Source organism: Dromaius novaehollandiae, chromosome 4 (assembly GCF_036370855.1).
Source record: "Dromaius novaehollandiae isolate bDroNov1 chromosome 4, bDroNov1.hap1, whole genome shotgun sequence".
Lineage (NCBI taxonomy): Eukaryota > Metazoa > Chordata > Aves > Casuariiformes > Dromaiidae > Dromaius > Dromaius novaehollandiae.
This window is the reverse complement of record NC_088101.1, coordinates 30,147,876-30,169,141: the sequence shown is the minus strand read 5'-3', so window position 1 is coordinate 30,169,141 and position 21,266 is coordinate 30,147,876. Positions and strand designations below refer to the sequence as shown.

General features: G+C 36.2%; 1 protein-coding gene across 13 annotated transcripts in view; it reads right to left on the bottom strand.

The window, feature by feature from the left end:
- LARP1B (La ribonucleoprotein 1B) overlaps nucleotides 1-21,266 on the bottom strand; it is a 60,860-nt gene that overhangs the window by 14,649 nt on the left and 24,945 nt on the right. For 12 of the 13 annotated variants that reach the window (XR_010388951.1, XM_064510679.1, XM_064510686.1 and 9 more), the window contains 10 exons: nucleotides 18,726-18,787; nucleotides 17,551-17,610; nucleotides 14,221-14,389; nucleotides 12,577-12,723; nucleotides 11,158-11,301; nucleotides 10,739-10,907; nucleotides 6,827-6,971; nucleotides 3,078-3,252; nucleotides 2,117-2,289; nucleotides 1,248-1,619 (listed from right to left, as the gene is read on the bottom strand). Coding sequence is in view for 12 of the 13 variants with exons in the window: in XM_064510679.1 (XP_064366749.1) it covers nucleotides 1,248-1,619; nucleotides 2,117-2,289; nucleotides 3,078-3,252; nucleotides 6,827-6,971; nucleotides 10,739-10,907; nucleotides 11,158-11,301; nucleotides 12,577-12,723; nucleotides 14,221-14,389; nucleotides 17,551-17,610; nucleotides 18,726-18,787 (1,616 nt within the window). In the remaining variant the exon portion in view is untranslated. Of the gene's footprint in view, nucleotides 1-1,247; nucleotides 1,620-2,116; nucleotides 2,290-3,077; nucleotides 3,253-6,826; nucleotides 6,972-10,738; nucleotides 10,908-11,157; nucleotides 11,302-12,576; nucleotides 12,724-14,220; nucleotides 14,390-17,550; nucleotides 17,611-18,725; nucleotides 18,788-19,945; nucleotides 20,019-21,266 lie in introns of those variants that run through there. The other variant, XM_064510690.1, reaches the window with a different exon arrangement.

Here is a 21,266-nt window from a genome sequence, read left to right as displayed (position 1 = left end):
TTAAACTGGGAAAGAGCTGAATTTTCCAAGATGAGTGGCAGCATCTCAAATCATTCATGTCTCTACTCAAGTGAAAGTGTGCGAAGGAGTTGTATGTGCACATGCAGTGTGCATGAAAAATCTTGTTTCAATCATGGTCAAGAACATCACACCACCACGACCACCACACACACACACACTCTCTCTCACTCTCTCTTTCTCACACTCTCTTGGTACTATTGCCCACTGTCCTCTCCCAGGTTGCTGTTTTTCTTGGGCAGCTTCCTTTGTAATAAAAGCTCCACATTTTGAATTCTACCTTTATTTCTTGTCCCTATTCTCAACATTTCTTTGTCTGCTCCTTTTTGTACCCACATGTTCATCTGTCCTGTAAGCTACTTTCCCTTTTTCCCCGACAACCCACCGTTGTCCTTATGCACAAAGCCCCTTCCCCATACCACTTACTGTTTAGAAAACTTTGTATCTCTGTACATATAGTATATGATAGTGATACAGTGGTACTGTCTACAAAACTACCACTCTGTGGGTTCACTTGCACAAAAGACATTATTTTTTAATAAACCAAGAGCAGTAAGTGACATGACTGCAGAATTCTCCACAGGCCCTGTACCTACAAAGTGCTGAAGTTTACTAACCTGCTGTCAATTTTACAGCTACTTGGTATAAAAATGACATAAAGCTGTCAATCTCCCCTTAAAGTTTTGAAAGCCTCAAAGTTACAGACCTGTATACAGGCTAGGAAATAAAAGGATTTCTATAATAAAACAAGATGTGCAATCTGAAATTTCATTTATTCATAGAGCTATTATTCTGACAAGCTACAAGGTGAACAAAACTTGAAAATAACACAGTGATTTTTAAGGAGTTTATCTTCTTTTTTTATCTCACCCCAAAAATATGCACCCTTTCCAATATTAGGGATTTGCAAATACTATTTAAAAAGCTATTCACAGAACAAGAAAATACTGAAAAAGCCGAATTATTGACAGACCATTAAAAATAGTTTTTTAAAATATTCATTCACTGGTTTTGGTCTGAATCTGTGACAGAATGAAAATTTGCTAGTTCTACTTTTGACTGCTTACAGTATTATCAAAATAAAGAGAATTCAATAGACATGCAAATTGAACTACTGCTGTCAACTTTCTTTCAAAAATTTGTAGCAAATACAAATACACACAAGATAACTGAAGTTAATTTTAGAATACATGGTTTTAAGGCATGGTTTAAGGTCAAAAAATAATTACCTTCATAGTAGTATCATTTTCACTCTGCTCCGTCCACAAATCCTGTTCATAATAGTATAAACCATCATTAATAACTTTAGCAAGTTCTGATGTAATTTTTGCACGGGATACATGGCTGCCAGTACGATCGCCACCAGGATGTTTTCGCATATATGGTGGTGTCTGTGTTACAATCAAAATCTTGTTTATGTCCTGATCATCAATTTCATAATCTGAATCGCTGTCTGACCAATCAGTAAATTTATTCTTACGACCTTGAATTTGTTCCATCTCTTCATCAAACAAAAAATCAAGTTCCTCTTGTTCTTGTTCTTCTAAAGGTGGGGGTGGCTGTTGTTGATTTGATGTTTGATCAGGTGTAGGAACACATTCCTAAATAAGAAAACGGGATGCATTTTTTATTTGAATTGGATAGTGAAATTACCCAAATGGGAAACAAATAGAACATCAGAGGACATTGCCAATGTATGGGAATTAGAAACAACATAGCCACTTTCAAATGTTTATTAAGCTTACAAAGGAGTAAATTACTGTTCTAAATAATTCTACCAAAAGCTTTTAGGGCAACTCTCAACATACATGACAATAGATTTTTCAATAACGAACAGGTACAACTGTCCCTCAGCAAGAATAAAAGATGTATTTTTCTTTCCATTTTATTGAGTCTTGGATCAGGACTTTAAATGCACCTAATTATTCTAAATCTGGCTAGAGTGAGAACTGAACACACTAACTGTATTGCACTATCAAGCATCACAGATACCACAGTGTGAAAGATGTTTTACAGTATATCCCAAAAGTAGGCACAAAATAAAAAGGCTTTTTTTTTTTTTAAATTTAAACATAACTGAAAGTTGTTTGATTTTTACCTTTGGTTTGACCGCGCATGGACGATGCCTCTTTTTCACTTCTATCCAAGGTTCAGAGTCCAAATCAGGCAAACTTGTAGACAATCCTTTAGACATTGTCTGAAAATTACTTTTGTCAGTGTTTTCCTTTGGACTCAGTGGGCTCCCCATTCTTGGAGAACTTGGTGCAGACTCTAACATTGGAAGACAGTAGTTCAGTTCCTCTTTTTTATTGCTCCATTATTTTTTCCTATAACTGCAGCTACTGTTCTTCTACCTCCGTGGTTAAATGTAACATTGATCAGCAGAATCTCTTTTCATTCTTAGGAAACCACTTTTCACAGTTCACTCAACATTTTAGGGAAAGATCGATTTTTGGCAACTTATTTACATGAGAAATGTCTCCAATAGTCTGAGAGAAATGATCCGTTATTTAGAAGACAAGAATAGCATCATTAAGGACGTTTTCTCCACACCATCCTCCAACTCTATGGATGGGTGCCTAACTCAGTCTGCATTCTTCCCATTTACCTCCTGCCAGCAGTATTTATGTATTTATTTATTTAAGATTTACTTGCTAAGGATCGTCAGCAAACAAAGCCATCTCCCTATTAATAATGTGAATGAAATCCCCATCCAAAACCAGGATGCACCAAATAGAGAGTTAACTTTCAGCTGCTACCAAAATGAACACAATTTTATGACTAACTTAAAACAACTAATCATATTATATTAATAATAAAAGATTGTAATCCATCATATCCTATTCTGGAAAACACTCACAGCCATAACACATAAAAGACATTTTTATCTACTGTCACATCAGCCACATGAACTGGCAATTACAAGGCTGACAGGCATATCATCTGAAAAAACCATAACCAAATGTACAGCCTGCATTAGGAAATTAGCATCATGAGTATCATTTCCTAAGTTAGGCACATAGCCCTAAGCTTGTGTTTCTGTAAAATAAATCCTTTACCAGCATGCGAGCCAAAAATTTGGCCTGGTATGAATTCTGGGCAATTGATAAGCTGAGAAAAGTCAGTCTGTGGCAGATTACGTGGAGGAGGACCTGGAATTGGCCACTTTTCTGGATCAATCCTTCTCCTTATCTTCTGATCCACAATTTCAACTTCTGTACTGTCCTGTAGGGCCTGTGTGATAAGCATATTACAACTTTAAAATGTTACATATCCAGCACCATCTTCTCCACGGAATAATCTCTTTACACAGTAATTCAGAAAGAAATCTGAACTTTTGTGCTTGTTCCCCGAAAATCACTCCCCATTCTTTATACTACAAGTGTAGCTAACCTTTTCCTTCCTAGGATATCCATTCAAAAATTTTTCACTGGATCAATTATCATCCACCCCCCCACCCCCAAATTTTCAGTCTCTTATGTCAGGGCACCAAATCCCTTTCCCTTGCCTTCCTATCTGCATTGCTGCCTCTCCAAATCAAACGTCAACCCCCTGCATTACTCTTCCTTCCTCTCCTTTGTTCTAAAGCAGGTTAACAGCCCCAATGCAAATATTCATTCTGTCTGATGTTACACAGAGACTGATACAGAAAGTAAGATCCTGAGACACTCCACACTAGGACATGCCAAAGATCATAGAGAGAAAGAAGAGTTTATCCTTCTTTGGAGCAAAGAATTGCTCACTAGCCAGCACAGTGCATGTGAGGACTTCTAGTCTAACAAGGATATATGTATTTCTGAAGTACCAAGGGAACTCTTATTTCAATTAAGAAAGATATTTTAGACTGTCTCTCAGATAAGGAGGAAGCAGTAAGTTTCATGGTCAAAAATGGAATTTGCTTGGACTTGCTAGAAAACTTCATAGGGGAAACTGGGTATAAAATCTAACCTATACTTAAACAGTAAGTCCAGGAGTGATTGGAGATCAGTACTCTGGGGTTGCTCGTGATGGTGTTTTCTGGGGGGTAACTCACCTTGCTGGGGGGGGGGGGGTGGAGGGGGGACACACACACTGCTGACAGAAGCTACTATCTCCACTAAACACAACCTGAGGTACAAGTCTGAAGGGTGATTACTACCCTCAGGAGAAGCATGAATTCAGTCAAACAAGGGAGATTTTTCCTACAGAACTTTATAGAGGCCTAAACACTTTTAACTGTGTTGCCTATTTGGGGTATTATGAGTAAATGCTTCCAGTGTTCCTTACCTGGCTTGATTTAGGATAACTGTGTAACAATGAGGCATTCCTCAGATGAACACTACATCTAAAAAAGGCTCATATGCATCTTAATGAGTCCCCCAGTTCCCCCAAGTATCCTCAGCTGTATCCAAAACATAACAAATTAAGACCCTATTTTGCCTGAACAGGCCACGTACAAAACTAAAACCAAATGATCAGGAGACCACAAATTAAGTGACTGAGAAAGCCTTACTGTTTTACAGTAGGATAATGCACGGTCAAAAACTATAGTCATAGGCAGAAAGCAAATTAAACCATCTTCCACTCACCTCACCAGCACCCAAGCTGCATTCCTCATGACACTGACACCTGAACAACCTGCAGTCTTGGTGACTCTACACCACCATTTCCAATTCTCTATTTTGGACCTATGGTGTCCATATACCCACTATTCACATCTGTATGAATATGAATATGTAGCAAGCAGCAACAGCACTGCAGAGTCTTACAGCCACGCAAGAAGGGTGACATCTCAAATATATCCAACATCACTGCCTCCAGTCAAATCACTAATACACTGCAACAGGTTTTAGTGCCACAGGCAGGAAAGTGCGTGCACGCACGCACACACACCCCCTGCAGCAGCAGTATGGCATACTCAGGCATGCCAAGACCTGGCTTAAGGACTGCGCAACACAAATAGTGGCAAGGTCAGCAGAAAGCTCACATTCATCTTTTCAGAGTCAAGGGGAAGAACAGAAAAGGGGCCGAACAGCAGGTATGTTCTGCAGAACTGTTTTCCACTTTCTTGCTTGCCAACAGGTTTTGCACAGTCTTGCTGTTGAAAAAGTCACTCTGGATCTGAGAACAACAGCATCAATTGCCACTGTGAAGACCTCAGCATAGCCCAGGAATTCATTGTTAAAAGAGATCATTTCGGCTTTGGAAAGTGTAAATTATATTGTAATTTAGATAAACATCCATTCTAGCCTTCAAAGACTAGGTTTCACTTAGTCTTAAAAGAGGATTGCACTGAAAAGACTTCTGTTCAGCTAGACAAATTCTGATGTGAAATGCTTTTATTTTAGTAGGATGATCATTTTGCAGCCCAATTTTCCTGCTCATACACCATGGGCATGAGAACTGTTCTAAGTATATAGCAATATATGAGGAATATCTGGCACAGCTTGGCAATAGAGACTGATGAAACAATGGAATTTCTGCTGAAATCTTAAACACGATTTCAGATTTCTGGGTAAACTCAGAAATACTCAGTCTTCCTAAGTTACAGTAGCAGTAGGCTGAGAACCTGATCTGGACTACTAAAAATTTCCTACTTGAATAAACTCTGCAACATTCTTTTTTATCCCCAAAAGAAAAAAAAAAAAAAAAGCGCAGCAAAATAATCTAATCCTTCCTTGTACTCCCCACACACATAAATGAGGTTCTTCATTAGCACTTATCTGGAGATTTGTAACGCGGAAACCTCACAAACTATGATTTTTTGTGACTCTAAGTGTATTTCTGCAACTATTGTAGCCAAGTAACTACCAGGCAGTGGAACCCACATTTGGAATGACAGCATTCAGTAATGCTGAGAACTCCAGCTTGCTCCTCTAAATACATTTTGATTAGCTTACAAAGGAGTCCTCAGAAACGACTCTGAAGTGCCTGGCTTTACTAGCAGGGGCTACTTCCCATGTCACAACCTGTCTCAAAATACAGGATCCTCGAAGCCAAAGAAATGACCAAAGATGATCGCCTCCATGAAAACAGACTTAGAAGTGTATTCTTTTATTATACTTCATATCCTTTAATATTGGCAATGCTGCTCCTTTTTCCACATCAGATGGTAGCACTTAATAACCTTTAAGGTTTCTTCCCTCTTTTCTCAAACGGAAAAAGGGTGATCTTGAAAGGATTCTACTTTTTTGGGGTGCTGTGTAAAGAGCATGCTGTATTACGCAGTGAAAAGAGTGCCTTTATTACACCTTTATCAGCGCCTATACACGTTTATCAAGGTATACATGAAAACACCTTGTGTGAGTGTCAAAGACTGCACTTCTTTCAACTTCTGGCAGCTTTTCCCTCAGATTCAAAACAGGATCCTGAAAAGTGCAGCAGTGAGTAGAACTTATTCTATACATTGGCACACATCAGGATTCTTAAAAGAAAAACAAAGTAAACTTAATCTAGTACACCAAATTAATGGCTCCGTAATCTTTTGGATATAGCTCTCAGTTTATTTACAAACATGAATGGAAGGAACAGGCATCTATAATGGCTGCCCCTTTACTATCTCTCCCTTTTGTAGCCTCACTCTCAGAATATTTAGGAAAAAAAAATAAAAGAAAGCACTTCCTGCAGCATTCTGCCCACAGTTCCAGTAAAACGGGCAGAAATCCATTAAAAAAAAAAACAAAAAACCCCACACTTCCATTTATAGCCTATTTACTGGATTGTTGTCATTGCAAACAGATTTTTCTCGACTGACTCATCATTAAATTTCAGTGACAGCACAAAATTAAACTAAGCAAATTTCTACATACATTCTTCTGAATTATTTTACCTCCAAAATGAGCGTAGCATTTGTAGTCAAAGCTTGCACCCGATGGAAGCCAGCAATCAATGAAACGGGCAAAAATCCTTGTTGGTCCATCTTTCTCCTCAGAAAGAAGTCTCTTTCCAAATTTTCTGTGCTGAAATAGTACTCACTGGAGAGAGATACATGCAAGTATGAGCTTACTATAGGTTGAAGAAGATCCTAAAACAGTAACCTAGGTATTCCTTGTTAAAGTTTTCCATTTAAAGTGAGCATACTTTGTTATCAACAAAAGTGTTCTTTCAACAGGTTTGTTATTATAGGAAAGAGTTAGAGAACAGCATGCGTGCTCAGTGTGTTAGGAGTGACTTATGATCCAGTATCAACATTCACATATATGAACTGCATAAGGAAAAAAACTATGCTTAATTTTTCTTTTGCCCCTCGTCCTTTTTTACTTACATTAATTTACCACATAAATGAAGGACAACTACTGCTTACAGTCAGGGTGTAAGTTATTTCTCATACAGTGGTATCAGTGCACCTTCATCTTGAGCTATATTTTTTCTTTTCCTGGTTTCCAGTACATCAGAATGTTTGAACATCCTATGAGAGTTTTGAGGCACACAGGCATTCTGAACCATACTTAAAGCATGCTTGTGCAAAGATGAGAAAAAAAAATAATTTTGTACTTTTCACGAAACTTGGGCAAAAGGGACAACAGTTCACGGAGAAAGGTAAAGTCTAAAAAAATAAATGATATTTAACGGATAAAGAGAAGAGGCACAAGGACCACTTCAGGAATCTGACAATATCACAGAACCACTTCAGGAATCTGACAATATCACAGAACAACAGAGATGAGGGACAAAGAAGTAACAGAAAGGCAAATCTTCTTAAACAACGAAGTTGAAGTTAGAGAAAGGCAAATCTTAAACAATGAAGTTGCTGTATGAAATGATCCTGGTGTCAAGATGTTTCATACTAAGCAAAGCAAAACAGAAAGAAATTCAAATCATGATCTGTCATACAAAGCAATGGAATCAGAAGACATCCTATGAAAAGGAATGGAAAAACAATTTGATTATGATGACTAAAAACTAGGCCTTTCAAAGTTTGCACATCATACCATGAGTTTGCATATTAAATCCAAGTAATACTACTCCCTGTCAGGTTCAGAAAAACATAGGCAGTAAGGAATTTAATGAAGGGCAATTAAAATTCCATGGCAAAGAAACAGATGTAGTACATAATAAGAGAAGAGAGCATTAAAATGCTGAGGAAAAAAATACATGCAAATATAAATGAAGTTAATTTTAATTTCGAAGTCTAAAACGCTAAGAGTCTCCACTGAAGTTGGGCTCAAGTACAAAGCTACCAAAAGGAGAGCACTGTGATGCCATCATTGACCCAAGGAGAAGCTTGATACTGTTTCGCTCTAAAACTTTCGGTAACTAAAGAAATTTGAAGCAAAAGCTCTCTATAAGAAATACTCAGCTCCAAGACAGAATGAATACAAAAGCCTCAAAGTTAGACAATAAGACATATGACAAATGAAATCACTCCCGGTAAATTGGAGCAACCAGAGAAGAAAATAAGGCTTTCAGAGAATTAAGCTCCTATTCAGAGCTAAGTAAATTGATCAGTGAAGCAAAGATGCACAAAGAGGAGCCAGGTTTCTTTCAAGAATACTCTATAGACTGTTCTGAAATTCTGTGTTTCTCTTCCTCTCCCAGTCTAGAAGATAAACAAGTACAAAAGCCATATACCAACACTTTACTAATGTTACCTTTACAATTATTAAGTAAAGGTAAAATCTTGTAATGATTCACCTCGTTAAAAACTCCACAAACAGGAATGGATAATGACTGAACTTGACTCAAACTGCCTCACCTGATGTCCATCACTCTAAAAAAAGCAATGTGAAAGACCATTAATGATAAATGAAGACAAGGCACAAGTCTGCTCCATGTAGAGGAACAAATCTGAAACCTCCCCAGTGTTTTTCTTTCTCATTTTCCAATCTTTTTACTTATTTTTTAATTGATGCAGAATTGAATGCACAACCAGAGTTTCTTTTGTTTTGTTTGTTTGTTTTTTAAGAAGATGAGTTCAACAGAGTTCTACCGTATGTTACAAATTGAAGAGCTCCTAAGCACTGAGACACTTTTCAGGCCAACTATTTCAAACCATAATTAAGAGCACTGAAGATACTTTTAAAGTGTAATACAAATATTCTTCTTTCCTCACACATCAAGCTGGTTCTTGGGACAAACAAACTGCTTGACAGTGCCTTGCTTACTGTAATTACAAATCAACTCAGTTGGATGCAGTTTCCAAGATTTTTCCTATTAAGCTAGTAAACAGTTCTAAAATTCATCAATACACTAGGACTCAGAGCAATCTTAACCCTCTAAGATATCCTCATTTATCTTGGACCCCATAAGGAACTCTGAGAGCTAGCAGTTCTGTGTAGCTTTATTTTGTATATACTTTCTTCTTTCGCATATTCACTTCAATATTTTATAACTAAATTACGAAAGACAGACAAAACCACCTCCTTTTAGAAGCTAGTAATAGGCAACTGATGAATAAACTTGGTTTCCCATCACTTTTTTAATGCGATAAAAGAAGCAAATAGATAACAAAACCACCATTTTTTTCAAAAGGAGCATAAAAATTGTGAAGTTATGTTCTAAACCTGCTCAAGAATCTCTCTCATGAAAAGCAAACTCCATAATCCAAGTGTCTTAGGGGTCTCCATCAGATAAGCAACCAATGACACTGTTTAACCAGCCATGCTAAGTCTTTTATTGACACCTGCAAACCTCTTGTTGCTAAAATAAAATACAAATATTATCAGAAGTCAGATGTGACCAATGCTGTAACTGACATTTTCTCAGAAGAGGGGGACATCATCATGTCCTACCTTAGAAGGTCTGGATTCTACACTGCATGCCCAGAAATCTGGCCAACAGTGGAGTGTCTGTGCTCCTCCCTCACTTGTCTGAGGACAGTGCAGGCCGATTATCCTGACATGGGGGTACATGTCCACTGTCAGGTCTCATAGGGGCCTGGCAGCAAGAGTAACAAAAAAGACTGCAATAGAAGTTTTGAAGTTGATAGCCACATGCCAGATACTTTCTGCCCTTAAAGAGGCTTTTGTCTTCCTTTTGCGTCCACTGTAACAAAAGAAGCAAGAATAAAATAATCAAGTTGCTTTATGGAATACAAGGGCAATAAAAAACCACCACAAAGGCATCACAGAAATGCCATTGCGAGTATAGAAGATGAAACATCTGCCAGTGGTGGAAACTTTTTAAAATGAGCTAGTGGGTTCCAGGCCCTTTTTGACATGCCTCATGGTGATAATCAGTCTTCTAGATGTTTTCTCATTCCCTAATGGTGTACACGAGAAAGTAAATATTTCAGATTACTGAAAAATCAAGTATCACTGCAAAACTTTTCTCTTTCAGTTAGCTGTTTCAGGTGAAGCACTCTGAAAACATAAAACTAATAAGACTTCTCAAAGTGAAATTAAGAGCAAATAAGGGAAACCTCTAGCTACATTACCCAGAAAAGAGCAAACAGACTAACAGTACTCAAAAAACAAAAGCATATCCAAATCTCAGCCACATGACAACATAAAAAGAGGGCTAGGTACCATAAATAAAGCAAGTATATGAATTAGAGCCAGACTACAGCACAAGATGCAGAACAGCTTCCTTAAAATTTCTACTTCCTAATCACTCAGTTTTTCCACCTCCATAGTGAATAAATTCAAACAGACATATACTAGTAATGGTCAAATCCAAAAGTTAAATTGAAGCATCTTAATCTTCATCAGTATATGGATGATAAGGATTAAACACTGTTTGAAGTTATTTTATATTAAATGGATCTCTTTAAAAATATATTTATGTTAAGCAGTCTACTTACATTTGACGTTTAATATATTCTTTGAGAAGTGCTTCATCCACAGAATACATCTGCACTCCTGTTCCATCATCGTAGTAATACATCATACTAGCGTTAAGCTCAGGTTGAAATGGTTGGTCATTTCTTTCACCATGTAGTTCCTGATAACCAACTGAATATTCAAAGTTCACTTCAAAATAAAGAAGAAAATAGAATAAAAATGATGAAAAATATTAAAGTTCAGCATACAAATATTTTAAGATACAAACACGATACACACTACCACTTACTGTTGGAATTCAATAAATTTCAAAATATCCCGGGCTACTTAACTACATAAAGTAACAGGATATAGTCTTTTTAGATAACTCCTATTTCATGTGTAAACCTTAATATCAAAAAGTTTTAAATTTTTCCTAAATATCTACTTCTTTGCATACTTCTGGGGTTTCCTCTGCCTCGTCCTCTTCCTCTTCCTCGACCTCGTCCTCTGCCTCTAGAGAATCCTCGAACACTGCCACCCTCACTTCTCACGCTGCACACTTCATCATGATCATCTCTCTTGTCTCTATCACGACGCCAATCTTTAAGACAAAAAAGCATAATACTTGCAATCTTAATTAAATATCACAGTATAAGTAATCTCATATTTATTCCTAGGTATTAACCATAAAACATTGCACAGAAAAGCATACATCTCTACTTTTTGGATGCTCAGAAAGGCTGAAGAAAATGATACTGCAGAACACAAGATTAGCCTCAAAGCATCCCTCACGGACTACTGTTCTGTTTAATTAAGAAGTTTATCTCAGGCTTAAACAGCCAACATTTCCAAGGAGCAGCAGATGCCCAGATCAAACATGCCCATATCAAAACCATGTATCAATATTCCTAAAAAGATATCACAAACGAATCTGATCTCAGTACGTATTATGCTGAGCAAACACTTAAATTGTTAATGCATATTGTGATTCTAAAACTGAAATGCAAATACATAAACCAAAGAGTTACACACAGACTAAGATTTCTGCCTTCTGACAAACAGTTTCAGAACATCAAAGGATGTTATTTTACCATACAGAGTTATTCAGAAGCAGTACCAGCTGCTGCCCATTTCCCCCTGTTGTGCTAGTGATTACTTCTGGTGGGGCCATGATGAGAAACAAGACCCACAACTGATGGAATTGATCCAACTTAAAAGAAAAAACATCAGTAGAATTGCCAAAGTAAAATTCAAAGTGAAGTTCCATAAGAAATTGCACTGGTAGCAACAAGCTGTGGGAATAGGAGTAGAGCAGGACAAAGCAGGCATGTTATGCAGGTATTACCAAACTTTCTGTACTGTGAAACTGGGGCCCAAGACTCAGTGGGTAGCTATGAGGAGAAAAGTACAAGGCTCTGGTTCAGAATATCAGCACACACTGTAAAGATCGACTGCTCCCAAGCTCAGGTACTCAGCAGAATCAAGAATTGAGACATTACAACTCTGATGAATTTGCTAAGAGGTTCAAAAAAATTTGATAGTAAGTATTTACAAAGCTTTCTAATGGATGTTTCTTTATTAAACTACAATACAATTTATGTATTTAATATGTAGGTCATTGGCAAATACTGACAAATACCTTTTTCTAGTGTTGGCAAAGTCAAGTTCCAGCATGAACAGCTAATCTAATGCCTACTTATGTGGTATTATCCATGGGGTTGGTAGAACAGGCAGGGAAAAGCATCATAGCATTTTTAGCATATCTCGTCCCTACTATTGCTTTGCTTGAGCTGACACTAATGTTTAATCAACAAGTTTCAGGTTACACTTCATTTGCCATAATTAAGAAGAACCAAAGAGATTGAAAACTACTTACTTCTCATCTCATTACGTCTGTTGTTATGAGATATTATTAACTTGTTTGTTTCCGGCTGAGATCTTGAGCTAGTCCGAGAGCCCGGTCTCTCTTGACTATCTGGCTTTACATCATCCAAATTAAGTGGCACCCATTTCTGCTTGCTACCTGAAAAAATTACAATATTGCTCTTAACTGTAGTATTACTTGAAGATTCAGCTCTCTAAAAGATTCTGTATAATTCTACTTCTAAACTAGTAACAGTTTATGTCCAAGAGTTTAGAAACCGGGATAAGTTTAACATCAAAATTTTAAGATATCATAAATGACTAAACAATAATAAATGCAGTAAACAAGAACTTCTCAAACTGAAAGATAACTTTACTTGAGCTTTACACATACTAAATGAAGGTGAGCTTTTTATTTCAATGTAATTTCAAATGTAAGTTCCATTACCAGGAATTTACAGCCAAATATATACACACACACATATATAATTTGAAATCACATGAAAAAAATATATAAAAAATCATTACTTATATAAATAATCTCACACTTTGTATATGAAATGTAAAGGTGAAAATCAACATACCAGGTTAACCACTAAAATAAAGATTTCAATCACAGACCATGAACATCTTCCCGAGAGCTCATTTAGCGGTACAATATTTTTTATCACAAGATACTCAGATTAAATTCATTCATGTATAACAAAAAAACTGCCAAAGCTCTATTTTATTGTAGGCTGACCTAAAGTATCTACTGATCTTAAGCTTAATAAAGATGCTTGCTATTCTATACTTGATAGGTATTGTGGCTGTCATACTTTTTGTAGCCATGAAATATAAAAAAACTCATAAAATGTGTTAGCCACAGAGGGGGGAAAAACAGCTTATATCCTGAACTGTTTAACTAGTAAATTTCAATTCAGATTGAAAAAATTAAAAGCTACATTTATTAAGCAATACAGGATTTTTCTTTAAAAAAAACACATAGCAAGTTTAACAAATCTAAACAACAAAGATCTTTAGTACCTGAAGAAATACGGGCAGGGAAACATGAAACAAACAGCTGATGGCAGCTGTATCTTAAACTATCCAGCCTCCTCAAGGTCACTGACCAAGTAAGATACAAAGTTTGATTCTTATTTTTAATATGACACATTGGATAAGGAAGAAATTAAGAACTTAGCTTAGTTTTCAAGAGATCTCTTTAACGTGTAAGTTAGCAGTAAAATATTAAAATTAAATGATGACATAGTAACAAAAATTTACTTTAAAAATAACTTAAATAACTAAATAAATATAAAATAATAACTTAAATAAACTTAAAAACACAGTGCAATTTATTTAGTAGAATAAAGAGGTGGGAGGCAGTAATGGTTTGAACTACTATGCTAAAATTTTCCAGAGTTTGTCTGTCAGAGCTCCACATCACATCAGCAGGACATGAGCTGCTTTTTCCCCAAAACTTCCTATTTGACTAAACACAACACTCCAAAACCTGAGAAAGGAAGCCAGTTTTAGGCTTCCTAATACAAAACAAAATATCCAGTTATCATGTAGAAGATGGAAAACATAAAAAGTTTCATCAAGTCATTGAACTGGAATTAACGTAACTGTATCAGCGCTGTAGTTCTGCATTGTACATCACGCCCAGACTGACCTTTTTTCCTTTGGTTATTAGTTTGAGCTTCATCTTCACTAATATCGTCTGCTGGACCATCTGGCTTTGCCTCCGGGTTGTCTTTGATTTCATTATTGCTTTTTTTATCAGATTTCTCCTCCTTTTCTTTTCTATTTATTGGCTTCTTACTGTGGTTTATGGTCTTACTCTGCAAAAGATGATGATAATTATTTCTGATTGTATTGCTGATGACAGCAAAAGTTACAAAGTTCCTTTACCTATTAAAATGCCTTGCCTTTCCTATTAGCTCTTCTCAACCTCTTCAAGATGGTGAGTCTTCAGAACTGTGTGGCTTTTAAGTCTCATTTTAAATAGCTCTACTTTCTATTCTCTACTTGTTCTGCAAGACTATGAAAAGAATTTTTCAAGTAAAAAAAGGTTTTTTTAATTGAAGACGTAGAATTGCACGATGCACAATAATCATATTTCAAAAGGGAAATTTATTTTATAGGAAAGAAAAAAATGTTACTTACTAGTAACTACTATTCAGACTTACCATCTTTAAAAGCTGTGCTTATAGAACACTGAATGATGAATCAGAAACTCACGTGATCCTGTATAATCTCACCAGAAGCCAAATGTTCATGTAAACTTTAAGGAGCCATAGGTCTTAACTCTATCAATTCGGTTTCATTAAATCAGAACATGAACCAAAAACCAGAGGACGCAGAGGTCTATGTCTAGACATTTTTTTATTATTATTATTATATGGAATTTACTGGTTGCCTTTGAGTAGTGCCAGCATCCTGAAGATTATCCCTTCTTGGAAATTCAGTAGGATAACAAGTTTCAAAGAAGGCAAAATGAACAGCATTTTAGATGAACAGTGGAAGACTTTGTTTGGATTGGATATAATATCTACCTGCAGAATTAACCTTTGCAGACATTTTCACCAAAGATTTCTATGTCATGGAGACTGCTTTGACCCTGCTGGAACATATAAAGTAGGTACTGCAACTATGCCATAATTAATTTGAATGCAAAACCTTCCCTAGACAAATTGATTGAGATTAAATATAAACTACATTTCATTTCGTGTAACAGGCCTTACATGAATTTGTATATTGCAATATTGACATAGGTGAATCAAAAAGGGGTTAATTAACATCTATGCAATACAGTCTTGACCATCTGGTAAAGCAAAGAATCTTAAAAGTAGTAGTACTGTTAGGACAGCCTTTTTCAGAAAGGGACCACCACATATGTATGTTCTTACGGAACACTACACATGTATTTCAGCCACTCTGATTAGTACTGTATAGACACTTCTAAAAGGTACTGTTTTGTGTATCTAAATTTGACATAAAAGCTAAGTGTATGTTGAAGACGTGCAGCATGACAAAGCATGTGAAAGACAGCAGTGCATGTTTGGGAATATTTAACTTGGTGATTTACAAAAAGAACCAAAAAAAGAGATGCTAGAATGAGCATATTCTAGACTCCACCACAAATCAATGTTAGCATTTAAAAATATTATTAGAGGATATAAAACTTAATCCTTTCAATGCTATTCAATCTCTTAGATCTAAGCTCAGCAAGCCCTCTCCTTTCCTGAGAATCCGGACAGAGTAGAGAACATAATTACTGTTGGATACTGTTACAGCACTTCTCTGCACAGTAGCAGACAGAAGGCTACTTCTCACCTATTACAACAGGTGTCTCCAGGAGTTACGGAGAAAAAACATATTGTACAGTGGAACTGTTCATACAATCTTCAGGAACAGCATTTTTGAGTTATTAGACTGTACAACATGAAGAAGCTGTGAATTTCACATCTGAGGTACAAAAAGCACAGATGAAATTATTTTTTGTGTTACAAACAGCTCTAACGAGGAGTTTGTTGCATAGTAGAGAGTTACGCAACTCTAATGCCATGCAATAAGCTTATAGCTTTAGGTTGCAAGTCTAACAATACTGTGAGGGATGTATATTGGTAAATATATCACCACCATCCCCTTGTGAAGGAGCAGAAGTCTCTTCAGTCCTCAGCATCTTAACAACTGATAGGAATACCGATGACAGAGAAGCACATAAATACTAAAAAAAAAAAAAGTCAATTTAAGGATCTTATATAAATCCTAGTTGTTGATGGACTATATGCATGAACTGAAAACACTCTAAATGGTGTCTGAGGAACTGAATGAGCATTGAATTATTGGTATATAATCTATTCAGGTTTTAAAGATTCTTTTAGCAACCTCAAGGATTTTTGGAGATCCTGTAGAACAAGGTACTACAAGTGGCAATTTCTATCTAATAGAATATTATCTATCATACTGTTGTGTCAAACCTACAAACATCTAGAATTTCGAGCTGCAATGCCAAAGGCCTGGTTAGACACCTGGAGATGTTTTGTTGCTGATACAGACACTGAAGTTAAGACTTTCTATGATGGAGGGAGAAGGGTTATGGAAATTGATTCCACAGGACAAATTAATTATGTGAGCTACTTTAATACACGCATGCTCTCTTTCAGTTTTCACGTGGAAGCTTTCAATTATAAAATACACACTGTTGAAGCCAAATCTGATTTTCCTCACCAAGAAAATGATCGTAATGTAACAGGGATGCTGCTGGAACTGAAACAACGACTGAAATGACACCACATAGTTTGCAATAATCTATGGTCTCAGTTTTTTTTGTTTTGTTGTTTAACTAAAATAGCATAAGAGAGGTGTACGATATATTGAGGACTGCTCACTTACGGGTGTCTGTACAAAGTTTTAGAAAATTAACTTTTCAGTATAAGGATTCAGTGTCTCCTGTGGTCACAAGAGTAATTTCATAAGAGAACATCAGGCATGCACACCACTAGCATAAGATAAGGTGAAAGAATAGAATTTGAAGGAACAGATGTTAGATCCAGAGAGGGGGAAAGAGGAATGGGGAAGGAGAAAGGATAACTCTTGACACAACTCTGCACTAAGCATTCCAAGCCACAATGGAATGCAGCAAGTTCGCAGTCCCAAAGGTTACAGCCCCTCTAGCCCATACACAAACATCTCAGAGTGCAAAAGGGAAATAAAAGTTTTAAAATAGTGGAATAAATATTCTACATTTTTATCTACACATCTGTAAACACCACTCGTGCTAAACACCGCGTGTGTGTTGGGGGATGGGGGGTCAGAAATTCTCAGGTCACTACACAGTTAATCACAGACCTGTATTTTGAATTACCAGCAGCATTTCTGCAGAAATCCCAGAATACCCAAAACACACTCTTTGGGGAACTGGATGAAGCAGAAAAGTCAATATGATTAAAAAAAAAAAAAAAAAAGAAGAAAAAAAAAGATAACAAAGTACACTTACTTCACTGTTTGCTATTTCACTTGGTGTTGGCCAGTTTGTGATATCATTGAAATCACCAGCCTGCAAAGACAATAAAGAGTTTATAACAGTTACTAGATTTATTTTTAATACATGGATGATGTCTGTCATGACTCATGGCAAAACTATGCTTCTGAACAGAACTGCTAGAAGTAGCAATTTTTAAAAACTGACAAATACGACAGAAATCAAATATAGCATCATTTTTAAACAGAAAATGATTAACTGTAGAAACAACTATTCATTGTATTTGCCTCCAAAACAAGGTCCAACATAATGATAACTTAAATTCTGAAGACAGTCTTACCTAGCTTGTAATTGCTTCAACTGTCTAAAGAATGCCTTCATGAAGAATTTATTTAAGCGAGCATAACCATAAAAGATGGTGAGCAAGCAATACATTCTACATTCAGATACTTATGATTTAAGTACACATAGAACAGTTTTCAGATCGAATGTTGCCTTGCATGTTACTTCCTATGCATTTTAAAGGTATTGGCCCCTTCAAAAGTCTTTTAGTTTTTGAGAGCGCTTTGCACAGTGATTAGACCTAACAAGGGGTAGATCTGAAAAGGGGTGTCTGTACAAAGTTTTAGAAAACGAATTTTTCAGTATAAGGATTCAGTGTCCCCTGTGGTCACAAGAATAATTTTTATAATAGAACATCGGGCACGCACATCACTAGCATAATTTGTGAACAGAGTTCTGAAACCAATCTAGCATCACTTGTGTTCACAAGCACTAATGTTGCTGCATAACCCCTTCACATTTTTACATAATCCGAATGCCTTAAAAAAAAAAAAAAGTGCCTCTCCTTACCTCCCTGCACATATACCACTTTAGCTTTCCTTCTAATTTTAAACTTCCCTCCTTTTTTCAGGTTTTCCTCTGTCTTCCATATCAACCAACACCAAGGCAGAACATAACACTTATCGTTGTAACTTCAAAATAACCTGCTAACTTTTAACTTTAATAATATCGCCCATTTACCACTGTCAACACTAACAACCAGAAATATTCTTTTGAAATTACTTCCTTTTCCTACCATATTATCACCCATTAGTGCCCATTCAGATTAACAGGTTGGATTAACTGGGATCTGTAACACAGAAGGCCGGTAATTCATAGCTAAATATCCTTTTCTGGCAAATACAAACCTTGCTGCATTTCCTTGTCCTAGGTTTGCCCGCTTTTATAACCTTAGTGGAATTCTGTAGTTCTGAAAAGGAAGAAAAATATTTTCACAAAAAGAATGGGACTTCATTTAAAAAAACATAAGGGAAGTACACATAAACAATTATGTTTATCTGTCATATAATACCAAGGCACTTTCGTGGCCTTGGTATTGAAGCCATTGAACATTAATGAACATTGAAGTTAATTATTGTAAGAATATTTCCATACATAACTTAATAGTGCATAACATTGAAAACCTCACATTCAAAATGTGTACAAGTATCTTCAAAATTAGATGTACAGGAAACCATATAACACTGTATTTAAGCATTTGCTCAGCTGTAAGGTCAAGACTATCTCAAAATGCTTGTATTTTAACCTAATAATTAACAAAGAAAATGAGGACCTGAAACATGTACAAAGCAATTACTCTATAAAAAGCTATATTTAGAATACAGCATTCATTTATGAAACCTATCACTACGCAAGCATGAAGACTCTATAGAAGCAATTACATATTCATAATTCCTAGTAATTTCCACTTTCCACAAGCAATCACTCGAATGCAAAAGGAAATTTAGCCATATCACCCACAATCAAGTCAAATCAGTGAAACAAAATTAAAAGAAAAGGTGAAAAAGAAAAGAAGTATAAAAACTACAATAAGGATTATACATTTTAATGCTCAGATTCAACAAGATACAAAAATTACTCGTCATAAACATGAGCAGTTGCGATGAAGCTGCACTCATATACATTTTCATAACCTTTCTGAGCCAAGAACTGAACTCTTCCTAATGATCCAATCTGACCTCCTGAGTAACAAAGGCCATTATATTTCAACTAGTAATATCTGCAAGGAATTAACAAAATAATTGGAAAGAACTACTTCTCTCATATTTAGCAACATTATTTGGCCTAATTACCTAGGGTCAACTACTCTTATCTTTAGGAAAAAAGTCTGTTTCGAGTTGCTCTGTCTTTTTAACACATGGGCAATTATCCTTCTGTACATGAAGCTGAATCCGATTTTCTTATTCTGCATAATTTTTCCCTACCCATCTACTTGTGTTTTAGCTTTTGTATTAGGAATTCCTCCCAAAAAACAATCTAAAAACCAAACCAAAACAAAAGAAAACTACCTAGTATCAGACAATTTTTCTTGGAGGCTTTAATTTAGAATTTAGACAGATTAATTCACCTTTTAATTTCCCCTGGTAGGCTAGAGCAGTCGTCTTAGTTGTGTTCTCATAACTCATATTTTCACATAGAGAAATGGTCACAGCGCTTCCTGGAAAAGCTCTTATTCCATATCTTATTGAAAGACAAGCTTAAAATGTTGGACTTGACTAAAATCATTAGTGAATTATTATTATTTCATATAGGGATAACATCACTTCCTTATCTCTTTTGCGTTCAGTGACTTCACTGATCTTCCTTATCACAGCTTCACACTAGGAGCCCCACCCTCATGCCCTACAGCTACTCCAAAAACCCCTCTCAGTCTGCTCCCTGGAATATCCTGTGCATGCTATAAGCATGAACTAGTGTATAGTCCACATTTTATTGCAAATTATATTAATACAGCTAGATACAATTTACATATAGGATATATAAATTCAGTTTACCAAAGTACCCTGATCTACCTGCAACCTTTGCCACATCATCTGCCAGCATCATGTTTCTTCTCCAAATGGATTCCTGCGGATGTGCCCTCTATCTAAAAAAACAGAAAAAAACCCAAACCTCCTCTTCCTTGTTAATCAGTCTCCATTAACTTCAGATTGAGAGCTTTCAGTCTGCTTATTTGAACACATATTGACTCTGTAATACCAATTTTTGTGCCATTCAATAGTAAACTGACTGCCTTAATAAAGCAAGACAGAAACAGCTGCAGACACATGGTATCAAACAAATTTGTAGCTTCTTCCAACACCCAAACTACTGTTAGGATAAATTACCTATACTATTTGTCCTCCAATATTCTGTAAACAGACATCTCTGTTTAGCTATTATAGAGAGCCCTTTTTCCATTTCACAGCACTCTTACTTAAATGGCTACCGAAGGACTGCTCTTCCAGAACTTCCACTCTGTATGTCACCAGGGCATAGCAAGGGATTAAAAAAAAAGAAAAAAAGGAAAAAAAAAAAAAAAAGAAAGAAAGAAAACCTATCTTACTCATAAGATATTATTCAAGACAGCAGTACATGTTATCTGAATCAAGTGGAATGAAACCTAACTTGTTTTAAAGAATCTCTCCTACCTGTTTACAAATCTCACATGTACTAATCTAAGCTTAAAAGGTGCATTTGCACCCTGAATTAAAGGAAAATGAGTATTAGGCAACACATTGTCTAGCTGATGATGGCCTTTCTCAATTAAAGGGCCAGTGATCTCATCAAGCTCTGTACTTCCATAACTGAAACAACTCCACATAGCTTCTGGTCTTCCAGAAGAGCTATGTTCAAAACCAAATTTAACTGATCTTTCCTGAATGGCTTTCTGGGGCTTATCATGTGGG